Here is a 20,564-nt window from a genome sequence, read left to right on the forward strand (position 1 = left end):
TTTACCCGAGTATGAGTCTTTCTAATACTGTATATGATAAAATTGAAAATACTTTTATCAAGCCCTTCTGCTACCTACCGAAGTATGATGCCTATTTCAGGAAAAGCACTTCCAAAAGTTTGAGTTGAGCTGAACTAGCCACTTTTTTCATGGGGTACAGATTTTACTTGACAGATCACTAACAAACTATGGTTATTCAGACTTGGGTATTTGGCAGACATTTTCATGAAAATGAATGAAATGAGCTGGTCACTTCAAGGAAGACAAGTAGACAACATTTATTGCCAATGATGAAATTGGAACTTTTAAGTGAGAACAAGAACTTTGGAAAACTTGTGTCTGTCACCATGAGTTTGATAGCTTTCTAAGTATGTAAACACTTTGCATATGCAGTCAGTGGTGATATTAACAAATGTAATTTTTTTGAGATGATAATAAAGTGTGTCAGTATTGAATAACTTCTGCATAACTCTGTGGTCCGGTGTTTCCCAAATAACCAATGCATAATACTCAAAATCATGCATGCATAAAAAATAGAGCCAAAGTCTAAGATAGACCAATGGAATTTAATGTATCAGTGTTTAAAGTTTCTTAGCAATGAACCATATTACAGTTTCAGATTCCAACATTGCAATTAACCTTTGAGAAACTATTACTTGTCCAGTTTTAATGTAGAATCAAAGCAGAATATCCTTATCTAAAAAGGCTATTAAAATACTCCTTCCTTTTTTTCAATTACATGTCTATGTAAGGCCAGATTTTCTTAAATACTTCAACCAAAACAACATATCACAACAATCAGATGTGGAGCAGACAAAAGAATCTATCTGTCTTCTAAGTCAGACATTAAAGAGATTGGCAACAAAATGTAAAACAACACTGTTCTAATTTTTTCATTTTATAAAGTTTCTTTAATTAAAATGTCATTCGTGTTAACTTTTTTTTAATTGAGGTACATTAAATGCACTAATCTTGGTGTGCAGCTTGATGAATTTTGACGTGTGTACACATGTACCCGTCACCCTCATGTTAACCTTTAATTAGTTTACTGTTATTTTAAATATTTGCTTTAACTTCTATTATGGTAAATGTCAGTAGATACCCATCCAAACAAAAGCTTTTTTTTGATGTTCATTAATTTCTAAATGACTAAAGGAATCCTGCCACCAAAAAGACTGAGAACCATTTAACTGTTGTAACCTGTTAGTATCTTCCCATAGCACCATGGCTTAGCAGGAGTTAGAGGGATGAAGTGACATCACAGTTTTTCTAAATTTATATTTTAAATTATAATAATATAGTTTAATAAACTGTAAGCTATAATTTAAACCAGAGCTTGACAAACTACAGACTGGAGACCAAATCTAGTCCACAGCCTATTTTTGTAAATTAAGTTTTATTGTAACACAACTACACATACTTGTTTATGTATTGTCTGTGTCTGTTTTCATACTACAATAGCAGATTTAAGTAGATGCAGCAGAGTCCTTGTAAACCACTCCAAAGCCAAGAGTGTATCCCATCTGGCCCTTTATAGAAAGTTTGCTGACCCCTGCCTTAAGGGCCTTTTTTGTAAGATTTTCTTTAAAAAGGATACAAAAAGTGGAATTAAACAATACATGAGCTGTTTGTATTGCATTTACTGTTAACTTCATATTCTTTTGTGAAGTGAGAAACCAATAGTCAAATGATTATCTTTTTTACAAGTAAACTTTGTTTTCTTACACAGAAAAAGTACAAAGAAAAAAGTCAACAGCCTCATTCTCAGTGACAATATACTTTTCTTATTTTGTTAAAAATAAATTTTCATATAGTACAGAAAAGAATAAAATGAAAATGAAAGACTTCCCTTCCCTGGTCCCTAATCATTCTCTCCAAAGATATCTCCTGTTAATAGTTTTTAATACTTACAGAAAATAAAAATATATGTCTATACAAGCCTGCATCTTTATATCCTTCAAAATTTTCTTAGCGAAAATTAACCATACTGTGTACAATGTTCTCTATCCCTGACAGTAAACACTATTGACTGGCTCTGATGTGTATCTGTACATTTTTTACATTTCTCATACTTTTAATAGCTCTGCACCTTTTAGCATTTACATTTTTTATTTTAGTGTTAAATTGCCCCCAACCAAGATAGCACAGATTTATACTCCTATCAGCAGTGCACTGGAATTATTATTGTCCCATACCTTCATCAGGAACTGGACATAATGAAATTTTTTTAAATGTTTTTGTGTCTGTAGCAGAAAACTTGTATCTTCTTGTGATGAATTATATAAATTGGCATTTATGAGTGAGTCTGAACATCCTATTATTTATTGTTAGAAGACAAAGATGAACATCCCACGCTCAACAAAGCATAAGTAAGCTGTTAGGCACTGCTCCTAATACTGGAATGCAAAGCAGCATTAAACAGTAGACTTAGTGTTTCCTCCTTGGATCTCCACTTGCCTTGTACCCCTGGTGTAACTGATAACAGTAAAATCTTAGTGTGGTCGTGGCTTAAATGGAATACTTCATGACTGTTCTGTAGGTTCCCTGTGGCATGTTGAAACTAACTGCCACAGTTAACCTTAGCCCAGAACAATGTGAGTAGTACCCAGCTGAAGTTACTTACCTCTGTCCTGTTGTCCATGGTCATGCCAACCAAGAAGCCCTTTTAGGATACTTTATGACATTTTTGTGGATAAAATTTAGCCTAATGAATAAACAGGGCTCTACCAAAATCCATATTCATTAACTATATGTGACCAAAATCTGCTAAAATAACAAATTTTTTGTTTCTAAAAATTAAAAACAAAAGCCAGGTCATTTAAAAATGTCTGTCAGACCCTTCTCTGCATACCAAATCACACTGTAAATTTATGAAAACTGTCACATCATCTGTCTTTATTTTACTTTAACTGTTATAGGTAAAAAGGCCCTCAATAAGTTTAGATTTAAAAAATTTTGTAAGTCGATAAAATTGCAATAATAGTACAAAGAAAGGAAAGAAGGGCAAGAATTTGTATAGTAATAACTCTTTATTCTAACCTCGGTCATTAATTCAGCTAAAACATTCTCTATAGAAAAAATTGTGTGGAATTAAAACAGAAGTGGTTGCCACTGTATAAAACAGCATCTGAAAACAGCAATGCAATTCTTTTTAAAGTACTTTTAAAGTCTACTCTTTTTTTATCATGCTTGGATTTTTGTCAGTTCTTCAAAAAATAGGAACATAAGGATTTTATGTTTCCACTCTACTGATCCTAGGCAAATGTTCTGATTAGCAGAATGATCCTTTCTATTATTCTAAATCTGAATGTACAGGTGGTAGTCATAGAAGAGTCAATTGTCCATTTAGAGTAGAGTATTAACTGTTGATTTGCCAAAAGTGCCTGCCATTCTGTGCTGTCAGGCTTTGAGGGATTGGCACATACAGTAGTTATAAAAACATGCTGGGAGATGATTAATACTGAAGTCAGAGGAGATACTACTATCTTTCGAGAGGGATAGTGAAAGAAGAGGAGAGGATGGAGGAGAGTGATACTTTCTGTATCCGTAATATTTCATGTCTTTGAAAAATGAAGGCTTGAAATAAACAAGTCAGTGAATATTTAATCTGGATTTTGAATATGTGGATGTCGTTATTTTCTATACTCTTCTGCTTGTGCAAGTAAATAGTAAAAGCATTTTATTTATTTTCAGAAGGAAATCCGCAGTTCCTTGGTTCTTTCAATGTTGCAACAGATGTTAATGGAAGATAAGGCAGATTTGGTAAGAGAAGCTGTGATCAAAAGCCTAGGTATCATTATGGGGTACATTGATGATCCTGACAAATATCAACAGGTAAGCATTTCATAGTGAACCCTGTTTACTTCAGTACAAGATTCCAAATAATGTAATATTGCAAATCTCTTATTCAGGTACCCTGTAATCTATAGTAGGGATGGCAAGTATGTCAACTTCGACTAGTTGGAATTGGCTACCTGGTTTCAGTTCTCCAATTTAGAGAGAATGCTATGATTTATTTATAGTGTCTGCCACAGCTTTGTGGCAGAAAATTGGCATCAAGCCTTCCATGTTTACCACCCTTTTAATTTGGTTTCCCTACCAATGAATACATGTCATTTTCTTTAAATAAAATGGGAAGGGCAGGATTATGACTGGCTGGCTTTCTTGCTTAAATTGTTTTCTAAACGTACTATAATGTACATTTCATTGAATTTTTTTTAAGTTCATTCTTTTTAAAATGTATGTTTTTGCCTGTTCCCTTTTGGCAGGGTTTTGAATTGTTGCTGTTGGCCTTGGGTGATCCCTCAGAAAGAGTAGTAAGTGCAACACATCAAGTATTTTTACCAGCTTACGCTGCCTGGACTACAGAACTAGGAAATTTACAGTCTCATCTTATACCTACGCTGCTGAACAAGATTGAAAAACTTCTCAGGGTAAATGCTTCATTTATTTAGTTTATGGAAATTAAAAGGTATGTTCTAAGGCTTTCTGAAAGAATGTTGGGGAGCAAAGACAGAAAGGACCACTTAGGTGAACATTCTAATAGATTACCAGTTAAAGATTCTGTTAGACTAGAGCCAAGAGACATTTGCTGAAGCTTTGCTTTGTTGAAGCTACAGGAAAAAGGGCATCTGGGTTTGTTAGCTGAAATAGCACCTTAGTGGCACTAACTCGTACATTATACTGATATCTAGCTCTTTCTTGCCTCTTTTGAAGATTTAAAATATTTTAGGTAAAGTATCAGCTGTTCATAGTATGCAGAGATAACTAAAATATGAGTCTCTAAAGCTTTCTTATGTACACAATGTCAAAATGCTTTAACTGTGTCTGTTTCACTGTAGTAGTTCATTTCCTCACTTTTTAAAATGAACTTCTCATTTTTTTCCCAAGTAAAAGAATTGAAAAAAAGTTGAAGAAGTGATAGAAATTTCTTGATCACATTTTTGTACTAAAAATCCCTTTTAAAGTCTAGAAGAAAAACTAGCATTTCTTTTTTTTTATTATTAAGGTATCACTGATATACACTCTTATGAAGGTTTTACATGAAACACATTGTGGTTACTACATTCACCCATATTATCAAGTCCTCCCCACCCTATTGAAGTCACTGTCCATCAGCGTAGTAAGATGCCACAGAGTCACTACTCATCTTCACTGTGCTACCTGTCTTCCCCGTGACCCCCGCACACACCCCATGCGTACCAGTCATAATGCCCCTCAGTCCCCTTCTCCACCCACTCTCCCACACCCCTCCTCTTCGGTAACAGCTAGTCCCTTCTAAAAGTCTGGGAGTCTGTTGCTGGAAAAACTGCCATTTCTTTAAAGCCTATTATGTTCCATGAAGGTAGATTCTTTATATATAAAATTTATTATTTCATGCTTATAACACTTCTGTGTTTTTTTTGTGTGTGTGTGGAAACCGAGTGCTTAATTTGTTCATGGTCCGAGTGACAGAACCAGAATCTGATCTATAAGGCTCTTCTATAAAACATTTTTGCTACTCTGTAGATGGCGCGCGCGCACACACACACACACACACACACACACACACAAATACACATGTATTTATTTAATTTAAAAATTGGACTTTTCTTCTGTAAATTTCGGAATAGGTATTAAAAAAGCTAAATAGACAGCTAGACTGAAGTACTCCTTTTTATGAAACCTAGGCAGTTATTAAAGTGTGTTTTTAAATATTTGCATTCCTCTTCAGAATTATCTATACCTGGTTTTTCTTACTCCATTTCATAACATGCTAATTATATATTGCTACTAAACACATCTCCAGTATTCAGCATAGATGTAACTCTCCCATGAAGAAATTAACTAATTTAGAAATTGAAAGTAAGTAACTGGTATATCTGGTATTTCTGACACAGCTGTTATTTTATAATACAGTAATGACATCTCAAGTGGATTTAAATGGTAGTAAACACTTTAATAATTCTATTTATTTCACTCTAATATTTGGTTTCTATGTACCACACTGATCCTTTTACTCTTTTTTTCTTTGTTTTCCATTTCTTTTCTTTCCATTTGAAATGTCTTCTCCTACTTTTTACCTGTGTGTTGAAGAATTATTTTAGAGTGCTTGCCAGCAAGTACAGGTGCCACCAAACCTATAAAAGGAAGGGAAGTAGGAGAGGAAAGTACCAAGCACTGCTCCTGGCTTCACAGTTGAGCATATGAAATGATTCCTGTGGCTCACCTTTCATTCTCTTTATCCTGACATGAAATTTCAAAAGATAAGACCCTTTTAAGAGAAAAAGGCCTGTAAGTTCATACAAATGGAGGGGACGTGGTTCACCCTAAAGTTTTCCATTTAAAAGCTTCTACTGCTTTTGCGGTGCCTTAGTGCTCCTTCACACCTTCACAGAGAGAAATGGAGCTGAGATTCTGGGACATCTGTTCCTTAGGTGTTACGCTGTGAGCCTAACATACAAGAACTTAAATGTTTTAACATTTGCCACAGAAAGGAAGAGTAGCACAAATACATCATCTCAGAAGACTGAAGTAGCTTCCATCTCCTTTTGTTTCAGGAAGGAGAGCACGGGCTGGATGAACATAAGCTCCACATGTATCTTTCTGCTCTGCAGTCCTTGATCCCATCTCTCTTTGCGTTAGTGCTACAGAATGCACCTTTCTCCAGCAAAGCCAAGCTTCACGGTGAAGTGCCACAGATAGAAGGTACTGACCTGAAATTATGAAAGGAAAATGTAGAGTATTAGCAGCTTAGCTTCCCAAAGAATTGTTTTTCATTAAAATTCTAAAGATCACTTTATACGACAGCATAATTACTAATGTGTTATGTGTGTGAAGTATCATGGTTGTAGATTGTATGTATCTAAGGTAAACTACGTGGCTTCATCTCCTATGATTAAGCCTCATGGTATTATTTTGTAATATTTTACTGTCTTTCCATTCTTAATATGTAGTCTTTTTAAAATCTATCTTTTTAGTGGCTGAAGTAAGTGTTTTCTTTCATTAACAGAGCTGAATCAATGAAAAGATTCATTTAATAGTTACTCTAGTTTATGAAGCTTGTCATTTCCACTCTCTCTACTTTTTCTTCCCCACCTGTTCACCTTATTTTCAGTAGGGGAAAGTAAATGTAGTTACTCTTTCCTGTTATATCCTTGATAGGAGTATAAGAGAAGAATTTTCTTTTTTTTCCACAGTAGAAATATGACTTATTTTTAGAAATAGGTGAAATTGATAGTGAAAGTATTTTCTTGTCTCACTGTCCAGCTAGCCAGTAAGTGATCTTTGATCCATGGTACTTAGTAACCCCACTCTACCTAAGCCCCTAGATAAATGGCTATAGACAAGCTATTCCTGTTAGGAAGTACCTTTGCAGCTTTTTCAAATATGTGAAATTATCCAAGTCTCTTACTGGCTTCTGATAAAAGAATTAAAACATTGAGAACATCAATAGACCCTAAATGTTTTTAGAATTGTAGTTTTCATATACAGTGAACTGGGCTACCTATATAATCTTTTGGGTTATGAAGTATGTGTCCTAGGATACATGAAGCACAGCATAAAAATGGTGAATGTCAGCTTACTTGGAAAAATGAGAATGGGTGGGGTAGAGTTAGCATAATATTTTAATATTATTGAGGAGAATGAAAATTCAGACTTTCAAGGTAAGTTCTTTAGCAGGCAAGCTGGCCATTTCAGGTTCTGCCCTTTCACTCACTAAGATACTTAATCTGCCCAGGGACCTTCCTGCCTTTATAATTCCTTCTCTTTCTCTGTCTTGCTATACTGGTTTGCTAGGGCTGTTGTGACAAAGTACCACACATGGAGTGCTTTAATAACAGAAAGTATTGCTTACAGTTCTAGAAGCTAGAAGTCTGAGATCAGGGTTGGTTCCCCCTGAGGGCTGTGAGGGGATCTGCTACAGGCCCTCTCCTAGCTGCTGCTGGGGGCTGGCCGTCTTTGGTGTGCTTTGGCTTGTAGATGCACTAGCCCAATCTCTGCCTTCATCTTCATAGTCCATTCTCCCTGTATGTATGTATCACTGTGCCCAAATTTCCTGTTTTATAAGAACTGTTGTACTGGTTAGAGGCCCACCATACTCCAGTATGACCTCATCTTACCTAATTACAGCTGCCACAACCCTATTTCCAAAAATGGTCACATTCCGAGGTTCTGTGGGTTAGGACTTGAGCATGAATTTTTTAGTGGGGGACACAGTTCAACCCATAGCATTTGCTATCATTCATTCATTCATTTATTTAACAAATAATAATTAAATGTCACCTGTTGCCAAGCACATGCTGGAGATTAGATAGAAAACTTTCAAAGCAACTGTTTTACCATCCTGAACATATTCTTCCTGTTGTTTATATGGCCTTTTCTTGTGATTATGGCTTCATCATACAAAAAATAATCTTTTATTTTCAGTTCTTACTGACTTAATTTAACTCTCTGACATTTAACAGTAGCTGTAAATGTTGGTGATATTATCCCCACATCTGGGTTATAATCACATTTATTATAAATGAGGAAATATATCCTTAGGGTCTATCTGTGTATCACTTCTATATGTGTATCTGTACATACATCTATATGTTTTTGGATATAATTCATTATAATTGAAGATTTATTTGTTTTCTCTGTAATAATAGAAACAAGTGTTTTTATTACCAATTTATTTCAGTGTTAGCTAATATTTATATTGGGCGCTATTTTAAACACGTGGGATACAATCATGAATAAATAGACAAAAATCTCTGCCATCAGAGAGCTTACATTCTAGTGAGAGGGAAATAAATTAACATCACAGCCATAACAGCTCTTATTTTGCTGTATAATTGTATTATTTTGTTGACAATAAAATGTTGAGGTCTGGCCAACCTATTAAAATGACATTCTGGTATCCCCTCACCATCCAAATCTATTTGATTCCTGAGTATACAAATAGAAATATCAGTGAGGGATTCTGTGTTACCCAAATTCATTTATTTGTTTGTATATTATGATAGCAAATAGAGTTCACCTAGCAAGGGATAAGCTTCATCTGCCCCTATGATATCATTAAAAGCCTTGGGAAGCATACAGAAACAATAACATCTTAATTTTATCTTTGAGCATTTAAAAAATGAAGTGTTTTTTCATATTTTATTAATTTTAATACTAATCACTAAGCCATTAATATGTTTGGGAAAAGTCCTGCATCCTTTTTTGTCTTTTTTAGCTGTTAGCTTGTAAGCAGGAATTTCTTTGCAACAGTTAGTGAGCTGCTGGCATGGATTTATTCACTTAACAGCCATCCAAGAAGTGTTTCCTTCATAACCTGGGATCTAATTATGATCTAGAGGATCATAAATTTCACTGATATGTTTGAACTTTAATATATATACCAGCACATATTCATGTTTTATTTCTATAATTTTAAAAGTAAGTTTTTCAGTTTCCCCACAAAGCTTCTAAAGTGTATAAATTGGACCTTGGTTGTAATATTTATAGTATATTTTGCCTTATATCTTACTAGTCGCTGGTTTTAACACTCTGTGTTAACTAAATATTTATCGAACTATGGAATTTTTTTTAAATAAAGAATTTAATATTGCAAATTAAATACTTAAGAAAGCTGTTCATCTAAAGCTTTAATATAATTTGTATCATTCTTCCCTGGTACAAAATAATTTTTTCCCTGTTAACCTATTAGTTTCTTATTCTCTGAAGGAAACATTTTACCGTATTTACTATTTCATTGACATAAACAGTCTGGTGGAGTTACAGGTATTTTCTAGTTTTTTAAAACCAAATGCAAATCCATATTTTAGCTAATATCTTAACTTTGGACTAATTTTAATTTAACCTAAATGAAATTTTACTCTTCATCAGCAACCAGTTTCATTACAGTATTTCTTGAAACTATTTACTCTCATAAAATCTTCTCAATTTTTGAGATTTGTTAAATTTGTTCATTTTTTTCTAAAAATTATTTGATTAACATATCTCAGTTTTATGTTTAAGGTTTATGATAAGCTAATTAAATATCAAGAGGCAAGATCTTAACTTACCTTTTGACAAAATAGCTAACTTGCCAAACTGCCATTTTCCACATGATTTATTTTGCTTCTTTTATTTATAGTAACTAGGTTCCCTCGGCCTATGTCTCCTCTTCAAGATGTGTCTACAATTATTGGAAGTCGTGAGCAATTGGCAGTACTACTCCAACTTTATGATTACCAGCTGGAACACGAGGGTACAACAGGCTGGGAGAGTTTACTATGGGTTGTCAATCAATTGTAAGTTACCACCTCCATATTCATTTGGTATACCTCAGTCAGTTGAATGGAATTTAACTGTATTTAGCCTTGGCAGTGAGGAACAAATATAACAGAATATAAAAAATCGAGCAAAACATAACTTGCCATCATCTACAGTAAACTATTTTAGGAGAGGAGATGTACAGCACTGGATATGTAGTTATCTATGAAGATGGTGTAGCAGTTTTATGTCAAAAGGACTTATCTGTAGCCTTGTTGTCTAATAGTGGTGATGGATTTTAAACCACATCCAGACTTACCATTTTTGGAGGCCAAAATGGATGCCATTTTAACCAAGCTCTGTGTAGAGCATCAAATCCATTGATTTGAGTCTCATTAATTCCATGCCCAGAACTCTGCCACTAAGATTCCATATATTTTATAGCATGCAGTTAAAATTTATTTTCAAATGTAAACTTCAGACCTCTTCAGAGGGTCCCAAACAACTCCTTTGCTTTCCAATTTAACTGACTATGAAAAGCAAAACAAAAGAGGTTGTTAGCTTTGCATTGTTTGAGAAATTGGCAAGGAAACAGTAATTTATATGTATCCCCTGCCTATTTTTCTTTCCTTTCATATTCAGGTTGCCACAACTTATAGAAATAGTTGGCAAAATTAATGTTACTTCAACTGCCTGTGTCCATGAATTCTCCAGATTTTTCTGGCGCCTTTGCCGGACATTTGGCAAAATTTTTACAAACACTAAGGTAAAAACTTGTATTCCATGTTTTCTTATATGCAAGAGACATAGAAATGTAATGTGTTAATTGATGCTACAACAGTAAATAAAGCCATGATCCCTTCCTTTACTCTAATTATCTTTTAATATCTCAGAAAACTATGATAGTAAAAGAAAATTCTAGTTGGTCAAAATTCTTATCTTCATTGATGATTTAGCCTAAACTTAGTTTGTATACATTTGTATGTAAGGTCTACTCACTACGGCTATCTCAAAGATACTAACTGTTATTAAAAATATAAAAATATAAAATATATATAAAATATAAAATATATAAAATATAAAAAATATACAAAAATATAAAAATATAAAAAATAACTCAACTGTTATTCTTGATTCTGGCACTTTACCATTGACCACAGAATAGGAAGTGGCTCAGCACACTTTGGTCAAAACCACAGGCAACTGTGGAACCAAAGTAGCTTATATATACAAGAGGTGCTTCAAGAATACCAGCTCTTAGAAAAACATGGACACTTGAGATAAATGCTGCATGTTTAGTCACTATCAGAAGTATCATTTGTCACATATCCCTGCCCACAGCTTATTTGGTAGTTTTGGATTTGAAAATTGGAATGTCCTATCTCAGTTTCTTCCTTGATCCTGTTACTCCATTTGTCTTTGAAACATATTAAGCCAGTTCTTTAGAGACTGTATAAAAACACAAAAAGATGTAGTTGATATAATCAAATGTTAATAGAGACATTTAAAAGGTAAGAATTTTGTACAACTCTTTACTATTAAATCTGTAGTTATTGAAACATTTAAAGCAAAATAGTTTGGTATAGTGGACTGGACAAAATTAGGAAGATGGATTATGTCCCTGTTATGTTTGTGACCTATAATGAATAATTTATCTGAGCTTAGTCTTTTCATATGTGAAAGAAACTGATTCAGTGTCTTTTAGTTCTTTAGTATGATTTGTACATTAGTCTTTTTAACAGTGGTCTTCACTTCAGTTGCAGATGAATATGTAAATTAAGATGCCAGACCTGCCAATAGGAGGGCAGCACCAGACCTTGATGTTACTGTAAAAGCTAAAAGATCACTTTACATTTTTCAGTAACATCTAATTATTAAACATAATTAGCTTTTACTGTTATTAATATTGGCAAAAATTGTTAGACATTTCCAAAAAAAGTAGTTACTGTTTTTTACAAAAGTAAGTAGGAGTCCACTTTAGCACTTAACAGTAAGTGGTTAGCTTCAGTAGCCTGAAATCTGAAATAATGTTACTAATAAAAAAATGAAACAAGTATTTGCTCTAACTTAACTATTAAAGTTAAATTCCATATTTGATGTTTAAATTTAAATTTTAAGGAAATTAAAAGACTAACCTATGTAGATGGATATCATATGAGAATACATTACTAATTGAATACTCTAAATGAGTAGAATTTTCTTATCTTTTTTAAATACAGAAAATTTTTTTTAAGCTGTAGGAGGTAGTAATTCCAAGAGATTAAAAATCATAGAAAATATTTTACTTTAATGAAAGAAACTAAAGACCCTTCAGAAAACACTTGCTGACCTGATTTTTAAAGTATTTTGCCTCTAAAGCTGTTGTTTTCAGTAACTTGACTCTCTTTTTAATCCTAAGCTTCTGAAAATTTACTGTATTTTTAACCACTTGAATCAATGGTCTATAAAGCAAAATAAAGAAATAGTGATAGTAGTAGTAGCAATAGTAAACGTTTTTTTATTGAACCCCCAGTTGGTCCATTGAACCTGAGACTTTTTGGATCTTTTCTTTGGGCTGCTTAGGTAAAACCTCAGTTCCAGGAGATTTTAAGACTGTCTGAAGAAAACATTGGTAAGTTTTTTTGTTACCAATTTTAGAAACAATTAAATCTCTTTACACAGGAAAGATACTATATTTTCTATATGCAAATTGTTTGCTTGAACTAGCAAGTAGAATTATAAAAGAAAATTTATACTGTGGAGTTCTTAGTTTTATAACTGTCACATCTGATATCCCTCCCATCAGGTGGTAGTGAGATTAATTTCTGTCAATTTGATTGTAAATATCTACCATTGTAATCAGATTGACCTGAGGCTGAGCTCATCAATGTGAGTAGTTTTACCTTAGGACATTTGAAGTGGTATGTTCAAGATACTGAAAATTACAAAATAGACTTCAATTCAAAGTTAGTTATTTAAAAGTTCTAAAAATTAAAACAAACATAATGGAATAGAGTACAAAATGTGCATATATGTTTTTAAAGTGGAACATGAGATTTTTGAAAGCTGCCTCTGTTGATAGTTTTTTCTCATCTGTCTTCAAAGGTCTAGTTACCACACTATTGGCCTAAGAACTTGTTTACATGTGGATTTTATGTCCCTGCATTTTTTCTAGTTTCTAGGAAGAAATTGTGTCAAATGGCAGAAAATAAGCATATATAGATGCCCTGCTTTTTTTTTAATAGCCTGATTGATTTTGACTATATAGATAATTCTTATCTCAAATCCTATCTTAGTGACTTAATTTGAGTCATCTATAAAACTCCACTATTGGAGTTCTATAGCATCTTACTACACTGATGGACAGTGACTGTAATGGGGTATGTGGTGGGGACTTGATAATAGGGGGAGTCTAGTAACCATAATGTTGTTCAAGTAATTGTACATTAATGATATCAAAATTAAAAACAAACAAATAATTAACTAAACCATAAACAAATAAATAAATAATAAAATTAAGTAATAGACATGAAAAAAAAACACTATTGGCTCACAGGCATTTAAAGAATGATAAATGAATGCTTTTAAGTTTGAAAACTTGGCTGATTTTTTTTTTTGTTGCTATTATCTGTTCAGTTAATTATTCTTATGATAAATTAGTAAAGAATATTTACATATTTTAGAAACTGACAGATTTTAGAATTCTTAGTTAGCTATGAATGTTTAGCTGTTCACATAGGAAGTGATTATTAACCCCTGTATATGCAGTCTGTGAATTCAACTTAAGTTTCTAACCTCAAAATTTACCTCTCAACTGCCATAGTCACACTCAGCCAACGTCAGTACTCCCCCAATGAAAAAATTATTCTTACCAAGAGAGTACACAAACCTCAAATACCAACTTAGCAATAAGAAATTGCACCTTTTTTTGCTAAAATTTTTTCAGGGCAATTTGTTAAATGTATCTTTTCAACTCAATTTCTTTAGTGTTCTATTTTCTGAAAAGAATTTAAAACCACATGAAAACAAAAATATTTTGAGTACATAAAAGCAAATGTAAAGCACTTAAAACAGTGTCTAAAGATCAGTACATAAGGGCTGTTGGTGCCGTAAATAATGACTGTAATATCATCTCTGGAATCTTTCTTTTGAAAGGATCAACAGGTGCTACATAAGAAAATTTCTCATTTTACAGTGGTTCCAGGGCACTTACCTGTGGTTGGATGCTTTCCCTTCTCCTCCGGCTTTATTAGCCTGACTCCTTCCTACTCCACAAAAATAATCAGGTTCATGTCTGGCTGAAAATCCGATAGAGGATACAGGAGGGGCTCTGAAACTAGGCTAGTACTGGAAACTAGGTAGCATCTCACATCTGGAAGCAGATTAAATAATATGTATCTAGATGGATCTTTTAGCTGAGTGCCTTTACATTTTAGTAAATACTAATTGAAAGCATAAAAATGTATGAAGGCTTGCTTATATGGGCACTTTGAAGACACAAAGAAAACTCTGATTTCTAATTTTGGAAATAAGAATATATCATCTCACTTTGGTTATTAAAAGTTCTTTCCTATTAAAACTGCTTATGCAAATGGCCTGTAAAAAGTATTCTGTAAAAAGTTTTAATTTTACAACCAGTGGATATTGTTTTAATCAAAATTATTTTCCAAAGTAATGATAATATTTATTTTAAGCTTTGTAGCCAGTTGTAATTTTGAATATAATTTGCACTGAGACTTTTTGCTTTACATTTAAAACATACTGAGATTTTTTTTAATTACTTGAATGATTTTAGATTCCTCAGCAGGAAATGGGGTCCTCACTAAAGCTACTGTCCCCATTTATGCAACAGGAGTCCTTACGTGTTACATTCAGGTAAGGAAAAAGTCCTTTTACTGGATAATGTAAAAGCACTTCCTATTTAAAAAGATACTGAATATCATGTGTGTGTAAGTGAAAATGTTACCCATAAAGGAAAACAAGTTTTATTTATTCATTTTATTCAATAACTATTTTATATTTGTTTTAAATTATATTTGAATAATAAATCTCGAGTACAATCCCTGTTACAACAAATAAATTTATATATTAAGTGCTGCTAAGTATTAGACTGTACTTACAGCAGAGTTTCTTTGGTGGTGCACAGTGAATTTTTCATAAACAAACCAAAGAATCGGTATTAGGTAAAGCAAACTATAAAATACTGTATCATTATTTTCATAAAGTACATTTAATCGTACCTTATTTTCTTAATTGTCACTGCATAATAAATTATCCCTAAACATAATGGTTTTATAACACTTATTTGCTCATAGGCTTTGCTCAGCTAGGTGTTTATTCTGCTGGTCTAGCTAGTGGTCACTCATGTTGCTGCATTCAGCTGTTTGGTCAGCAGGTGGCTCAGCTAAGATGACTGAACTTCAGTTTCCGTATAGCGTTAAGACCTCTTTCTCTCCATGAGGTCTCTGGAGCAGCCAGGCCAGACTTACTACATGGTGGCTCAGGGCTCCCAAGAGTGCAAAAGCAGAATCTGCTAGGCGAAAGCTTAGGCCTGGAATTTTCACATCACTAGTATTGCATTCTGTTGGTTAAAGCAAGTCACAGGCCCAGCCTAGATTCAAGAGTAGGGACTAAACAAGGGTGTGAACCAGGAGGTGTGATCATTGGTGGTCACCAATGTAATATTCTGCCACACTCTACTTAACATTCTTTTAAGTAAATGACTCGTGATGTGAATTAAGGCATATCAGTCATTATTAAGTGTGAGGCAGTCCCACCATTAAGGTGAAAATATGGATTCAGCATTTTTAGAAATTAGAATGTGAAAATTACAAAGGAAGACCTTTTCTCCTGAATTTTCCCCCATTATTACCTAATTTGTCTTTTGCCTTTTGAATTCTAAGTACAGAAACTCATATTTATTATGCTCTTCTTCCAAGAGATTTGAGCCATCTTACAGTATTAAAATACAGTTTTTCAGTATCACATGATACCTTACAACAGAAGTTCCAATTCTGCTAAAGTAGCACAGTATTCTTTTAAATTTTTCTTTCCCATACTAGTTTTGAAGACTACCTCATAATATGAATATACACAGAACCCCTATGTATGTAGGATATTTTAAGTCATTTAAGCTTAATGTATTGTCTCTATTGTTCTTAAATTCATGGAGATGAAGTCCTGGCACGTTGCCAGGCATAACAGTGGGCATACCCTTATCTTTAATTTTAGAAGCTGCTCCTACATAATAATTAGTATGATGTCAATATTTTTCTCTTTTTAACCTCTGAAATTTTGCTTAGTATGTTGATTTTGGCTATAAGTAGTATTTTAAGGCATAATAAGGTACAAAATACAAGGTTTTCCTCACAGTAGACTCTCAGTATAAATTTGTGAACAAATGAAAAAGAACATGTCTTGAGTCACTGTGTGAAATTCATGTATCTAAAGAGATAAGAACTTTTCAGCTTGTTACAAAATGTGAATTGAGGTAACTTGCATAGATTGCCAGTGTTATTTGTTTTAGGAAGCTCTCACCAGCTCACATTTTTCTTATTAAACAAAATTTTCTGTTAGGATAAAATCGCTGCTTTGGTAAATAAAAACAAAACTATTTTGGGTCGAATGCATAAATAGTATTACTTGTCTTGATAGTTTAAAAATGAGAAATAGGATTATAAGTTTTCAAATAGAAAGAATCCATGCTCATTTAGAAGTGTATTTCATAGCTCTTATTTCACAAACTAAAGTTTTTTCAGATTTATAGTTTGTTTTCCAAATTTCTGTATACTCTTACGCTTTCCATAGTAGGCAACTAAAAATGAATGAATCTCTCTAATCCAGTATAATTCTCATGCTGGTTTTACAGTGCCTTAGCTTTTCACTAAGTAGACAGTCATGTTCTAAAACTGTTATTTCCTTTTGTTAATCCTTTATCTCTACTTCATTCTAAATTAACCTATGTTGAAAAAAGTTCTAGATGGTAATCCAGTCTTCCTCATGGATCTATTGATTAATATCCAGAAAGTATTTATTATTGACCTAATTATCACTGTTGACAAAAAAACTTGATTCTGACATAGTATATATTTGTTTCCTGATAGAGTCAGATTCTCTTCCCTTAGAGATTCAGGTTAGTTTAACATACAAAGTTATTTTTTTCCTTCCCTAATTTAGCAGACAGTTTTTCAAACATTTTTTAATACAGTGCTATGTGAGAAAAAAGAAATGTTTTCTGACTGTGAAAATAATAATGGCTTGTTAAAGTTTGAAAAATATGAATTATTTTTAAATTAAGGGTGTAACTATTTGTGTGCATAATGTCTGTATTTCAGTAAGCATACAACTTCTCACCACTAAGATATTCTTGGTTATCGATTTTCTATTAGGAGTGTAACTGTTTTAGTAGTTTGTATTTAATTGTTCAGAGCCAAAATTAATGGAAACTAAAATTGGTAAATTAAATTTTAATAACAGAATATACCTTTTTAAGTTCTAAACCAGGGCTACCTAATAAAACTTAACTGCAGTGATGGAAATAATCTGTATCTGAACTGTCTAATAAGGTAGCCACTAGCCACATATGGCTGTTAAGCTCTTGAATTATAGCTAATGTGATTAAGGAACTCAATTTTATTTCACTGAATTTTAAATTTAAATATAAATAGCTACATGTAGTGAGTGGCTACCCTATTGGACAGCACAGTTCTAAATCTGTGAATCAAGATTGTCTTTGTCCTTAGATCATTGTGAATCATACATATGCTTAATAAATATCTTTAATTAAAGTGTTTCCAAATAAGGATATTTTCTCATTTCGTAAAATTTTCTAGTTATAAATAGATTATTATGGTTTTAGTCTACTTGATTGCTTGAAAACTGATAATCAGTCTTTTCCTCTATAGGAAGAAGATCGAAAACTGTTAGTTGGATTCTTAGAAGATGTAATGACCCTGCTGTCATTATCTCATGCTCCTCTTGACAGCCTGAAGGCTTCTTTTGTGGAACTAGGGTAAAAATAATAGCTTATCGTTTTTTAAAAGTCATTATAACATTTTTAAATTGGATTCATAGAATCCATATTTTCAGTCTATAAAGATTGGCATATACACCAAATCTCTTGGTTTTGAGACGTAAGATTTTTTGGGGGTTTTGGTTATTTGTACATTCTTAATATTTTATAATCAGTACATTTGTAATAAAAGAGTGGGGAAAGGGCACAGGCATGTTTTCTTTGAAGCAATGGGAGAAATAAAATCAAGTATAGATGTGAAGAAAATTTAATTGCCCCAAACTGAAAAATGAGCCCCAAATGAAAGCCAGCTCATTGGGCACCTTTTTCCATTCCACCCGGTTAGCCTACTCCTGCTCACCATCACTTCATCTAGCTGCTGAAGCAGTTTTTTCTCAGCCTTTCTGAAAACAGGCTTGTGCGTTGATTAAGCTAAAAGCATAGTTCCTGAACATGCTGCATTTGTTGCTTTGTAAGATGACTTCCTTTTTTAAAGAATCTTACATGTAACATCAAATCGTACAAAGTAATTTCCATATGTTTTGCCAATATTTATCATTAATATTTCTAAAAGTGTAATATTTTTCAGTACACCAGTAAGACACTCTGGCTCTCACTTTTAATATTGATTTTTTTTTTCTTTCAGTGCAAATCCAGCATACCATGAGCTGTTGTTAACTGTTTTATGGTATGGTGTTGTTCATACTTCAGCACTTGTGAGATGTACTGCTGCTAGGATGTTTGAGGTATATAAAAATATGCTTCTGTTGTTTCAGATTATAATTTTTTTTTTAGAAGAGGGAGAAGGGATTTTATTTTTTTAAAAAGGCTTTGCATACTGTGTTATGTTGAGATGTATTTTATAGCATTGAATAGTACCTAGTTGTGTACTGTGTGATGGGGCAGAAATTTAGCTTTGACATATTTAAAGAGTTTTCTAGCCTTATTGGTTCCTTGGATGGTATTCTTACTACCAGTTCCATTTTTCAAATTTTCTTTTAAATTTTACTTTAATTTCCATCCTATGTAAATCTGACTGTACATAAGTTATTAAAGTAAGTGGCTACTAAAAAAAAAAGAAAAAACATTATAGGAGCACTTAAAAGTTGTAAAATATAGTTGATTTCATGAGTAGCATTAAAAATATCAATTATTGCAGTTATGGAAATTATTTTATTGATGTCTCTACCTCATTATTCTCTCACATACAATATCTCGAATAACATCCCTGTACATTAACTATCCACCGATTTATAAGAGAGAAGAGACTGTTCATATAATTTAACTGGATTTTCTTAAATAGATACTACCCAAGTTAAATATGAAAATTGAAATACATATCTTTTATACTCATCATAGAGGAAATTAAGTCATAGCCTAATATATTTACATATATGTGTATATATATTTCTAGAACTTGTACTGGAGCACTAAAATTGCTTTAAAATGTTTGTTACTGCTTCTAAGTCTTACCATAGAGCCAGACTGTCTGTCTCTGCCTCTTAGTGGCAAGTTCAGACTTCTCTGTGTCTTTTGTTTTCTCATCTACAAAATAAAGATGATAATAAGTATACATCTCAAAGGATTGTTGTTAATAGTAAATGAAATAGTACTTATAAATCCCTTAAAACAGTGTCTCACACATAATTAGAGCTTAATAAATGTTAATTGTCATTTTTTAATCTATGCTATTACTTCACAAAATAATAGCTTAGAGAACATGTATTTGTCCAAACTAAAATTGTCCCTAATATGCATGTGATTCTTAAAATATCTTGAAGCATTTATTTGCATAAAAAGAATTGGATAGTCCTCCTGAATTTCACATAAGGTAAATTGCAGTTCAAGAATAGAGCACTGCTATGTTAAAAATATATACCCTCTAAAACTTAAATATATACAATACATTTGTGGAATCTAAAGAAAATGCCATCTTTATCAGAAGTTTGAAAATCCTCTGCCCTTGTTATTCCCTCAGTTATCATACATATTTGGTCAAAAAAACTGTAATGTGTTCTTTGCCAAGGTCAATACCAAATTTTAAAAAATTCAGTTGCTATCTAGTATAAGTTCCTTGTGGCGATAAATAATTTTTGATTATTCAGTATGCTGGAGAAGAGTTGTTATCATGAGAAAAGTCTTTCTTTAGTCCTCTCCTGCCCAAAAAAGGAAAGAGTAGCCTTTCAAATGAGGAGCTATTTCTTTAACCCAACTCTCTTCACAGGATTTTATTCTAAGATCATAAAAGCCGTTTCTTTTGCTTGAACCATTTGTTTCTAAACACCATACCATATGAAAGCATATCATAAATGAAAATAATTTAAGTAAATAAGTGAAGCTTCCTCCCTTT

General features: G+C 32.8%; 1 protein-coding gene across 9 annotated transcripts in view; it reads left to right on the plus strand.

Moving 5' to 3' along the window:
• The window catches only part of RELCH (RAB11 binding and LisH domain, coiled-coil and HEAT repeat containing), a 128,623-nt gene that overhangs the window by 72,460 nt on the left and 35,599 nt on the right, over positions 1-20,564 (plus strand). For 8 of the 9 annotated variants that reach the window (XR_005022936.2, XM_036876694.2, XM_036876698.2 and 5 more), the window contains 9 exons: positions 3,694-3,834; positions 4,269-4,433; positions 6,540-6,687; positions 10,106-10,262; positions 10,867-10,990; positions 12,787-12,835; positions 14,999-15,078; positions 18,108-18,214; positions 18,861-18,960. Coding sequence is in view for 8 of the 9 variants with exons in the window: in XM_036876694.2 (XP_036732589.2) it covers positions 3,694-3,834; positions 4,269-4,433; positions 6,540-6,687; positions 10,106-10,262; positions 10,867-10,990; positions 12,787-12,835; positions 14,999-15,078; positions 18,108-18,214; positions 18,861-18,960 (1,071 nt within the window). In the remaining variant the exon portion in view is untranslated. The remainder of the gene's footprint in view (positions 1-3,693; positions 3,835-4,268; positions 4,434-6,539; positions 6,688-10,105; positions 10,263-10,866; positions 10,991-12,786; positions 12,836-14,998; positions 15,079-18,107; positions 18,215-18,860; positions 18,961-20,564) is intronic. The other variant, XM_036876696.2, reaches the window with a different exon arrangement.

The sequence above is a fragment of the Manis pentadactyla genome, chromosome 6, assembly GCF_030020395.1.
Source record: "Manis pentadactyla isolate mManPen7 chromosome 6, mManPen7.hap1, whole genome shotgun sequence".
Classification (NCBI taxonomy): domain Eukaryota; kingdom Metazoa; phylum Chordata; class Mammalia; order Pholidota; family Manidae; genus Manis; species Manis pentadactyla.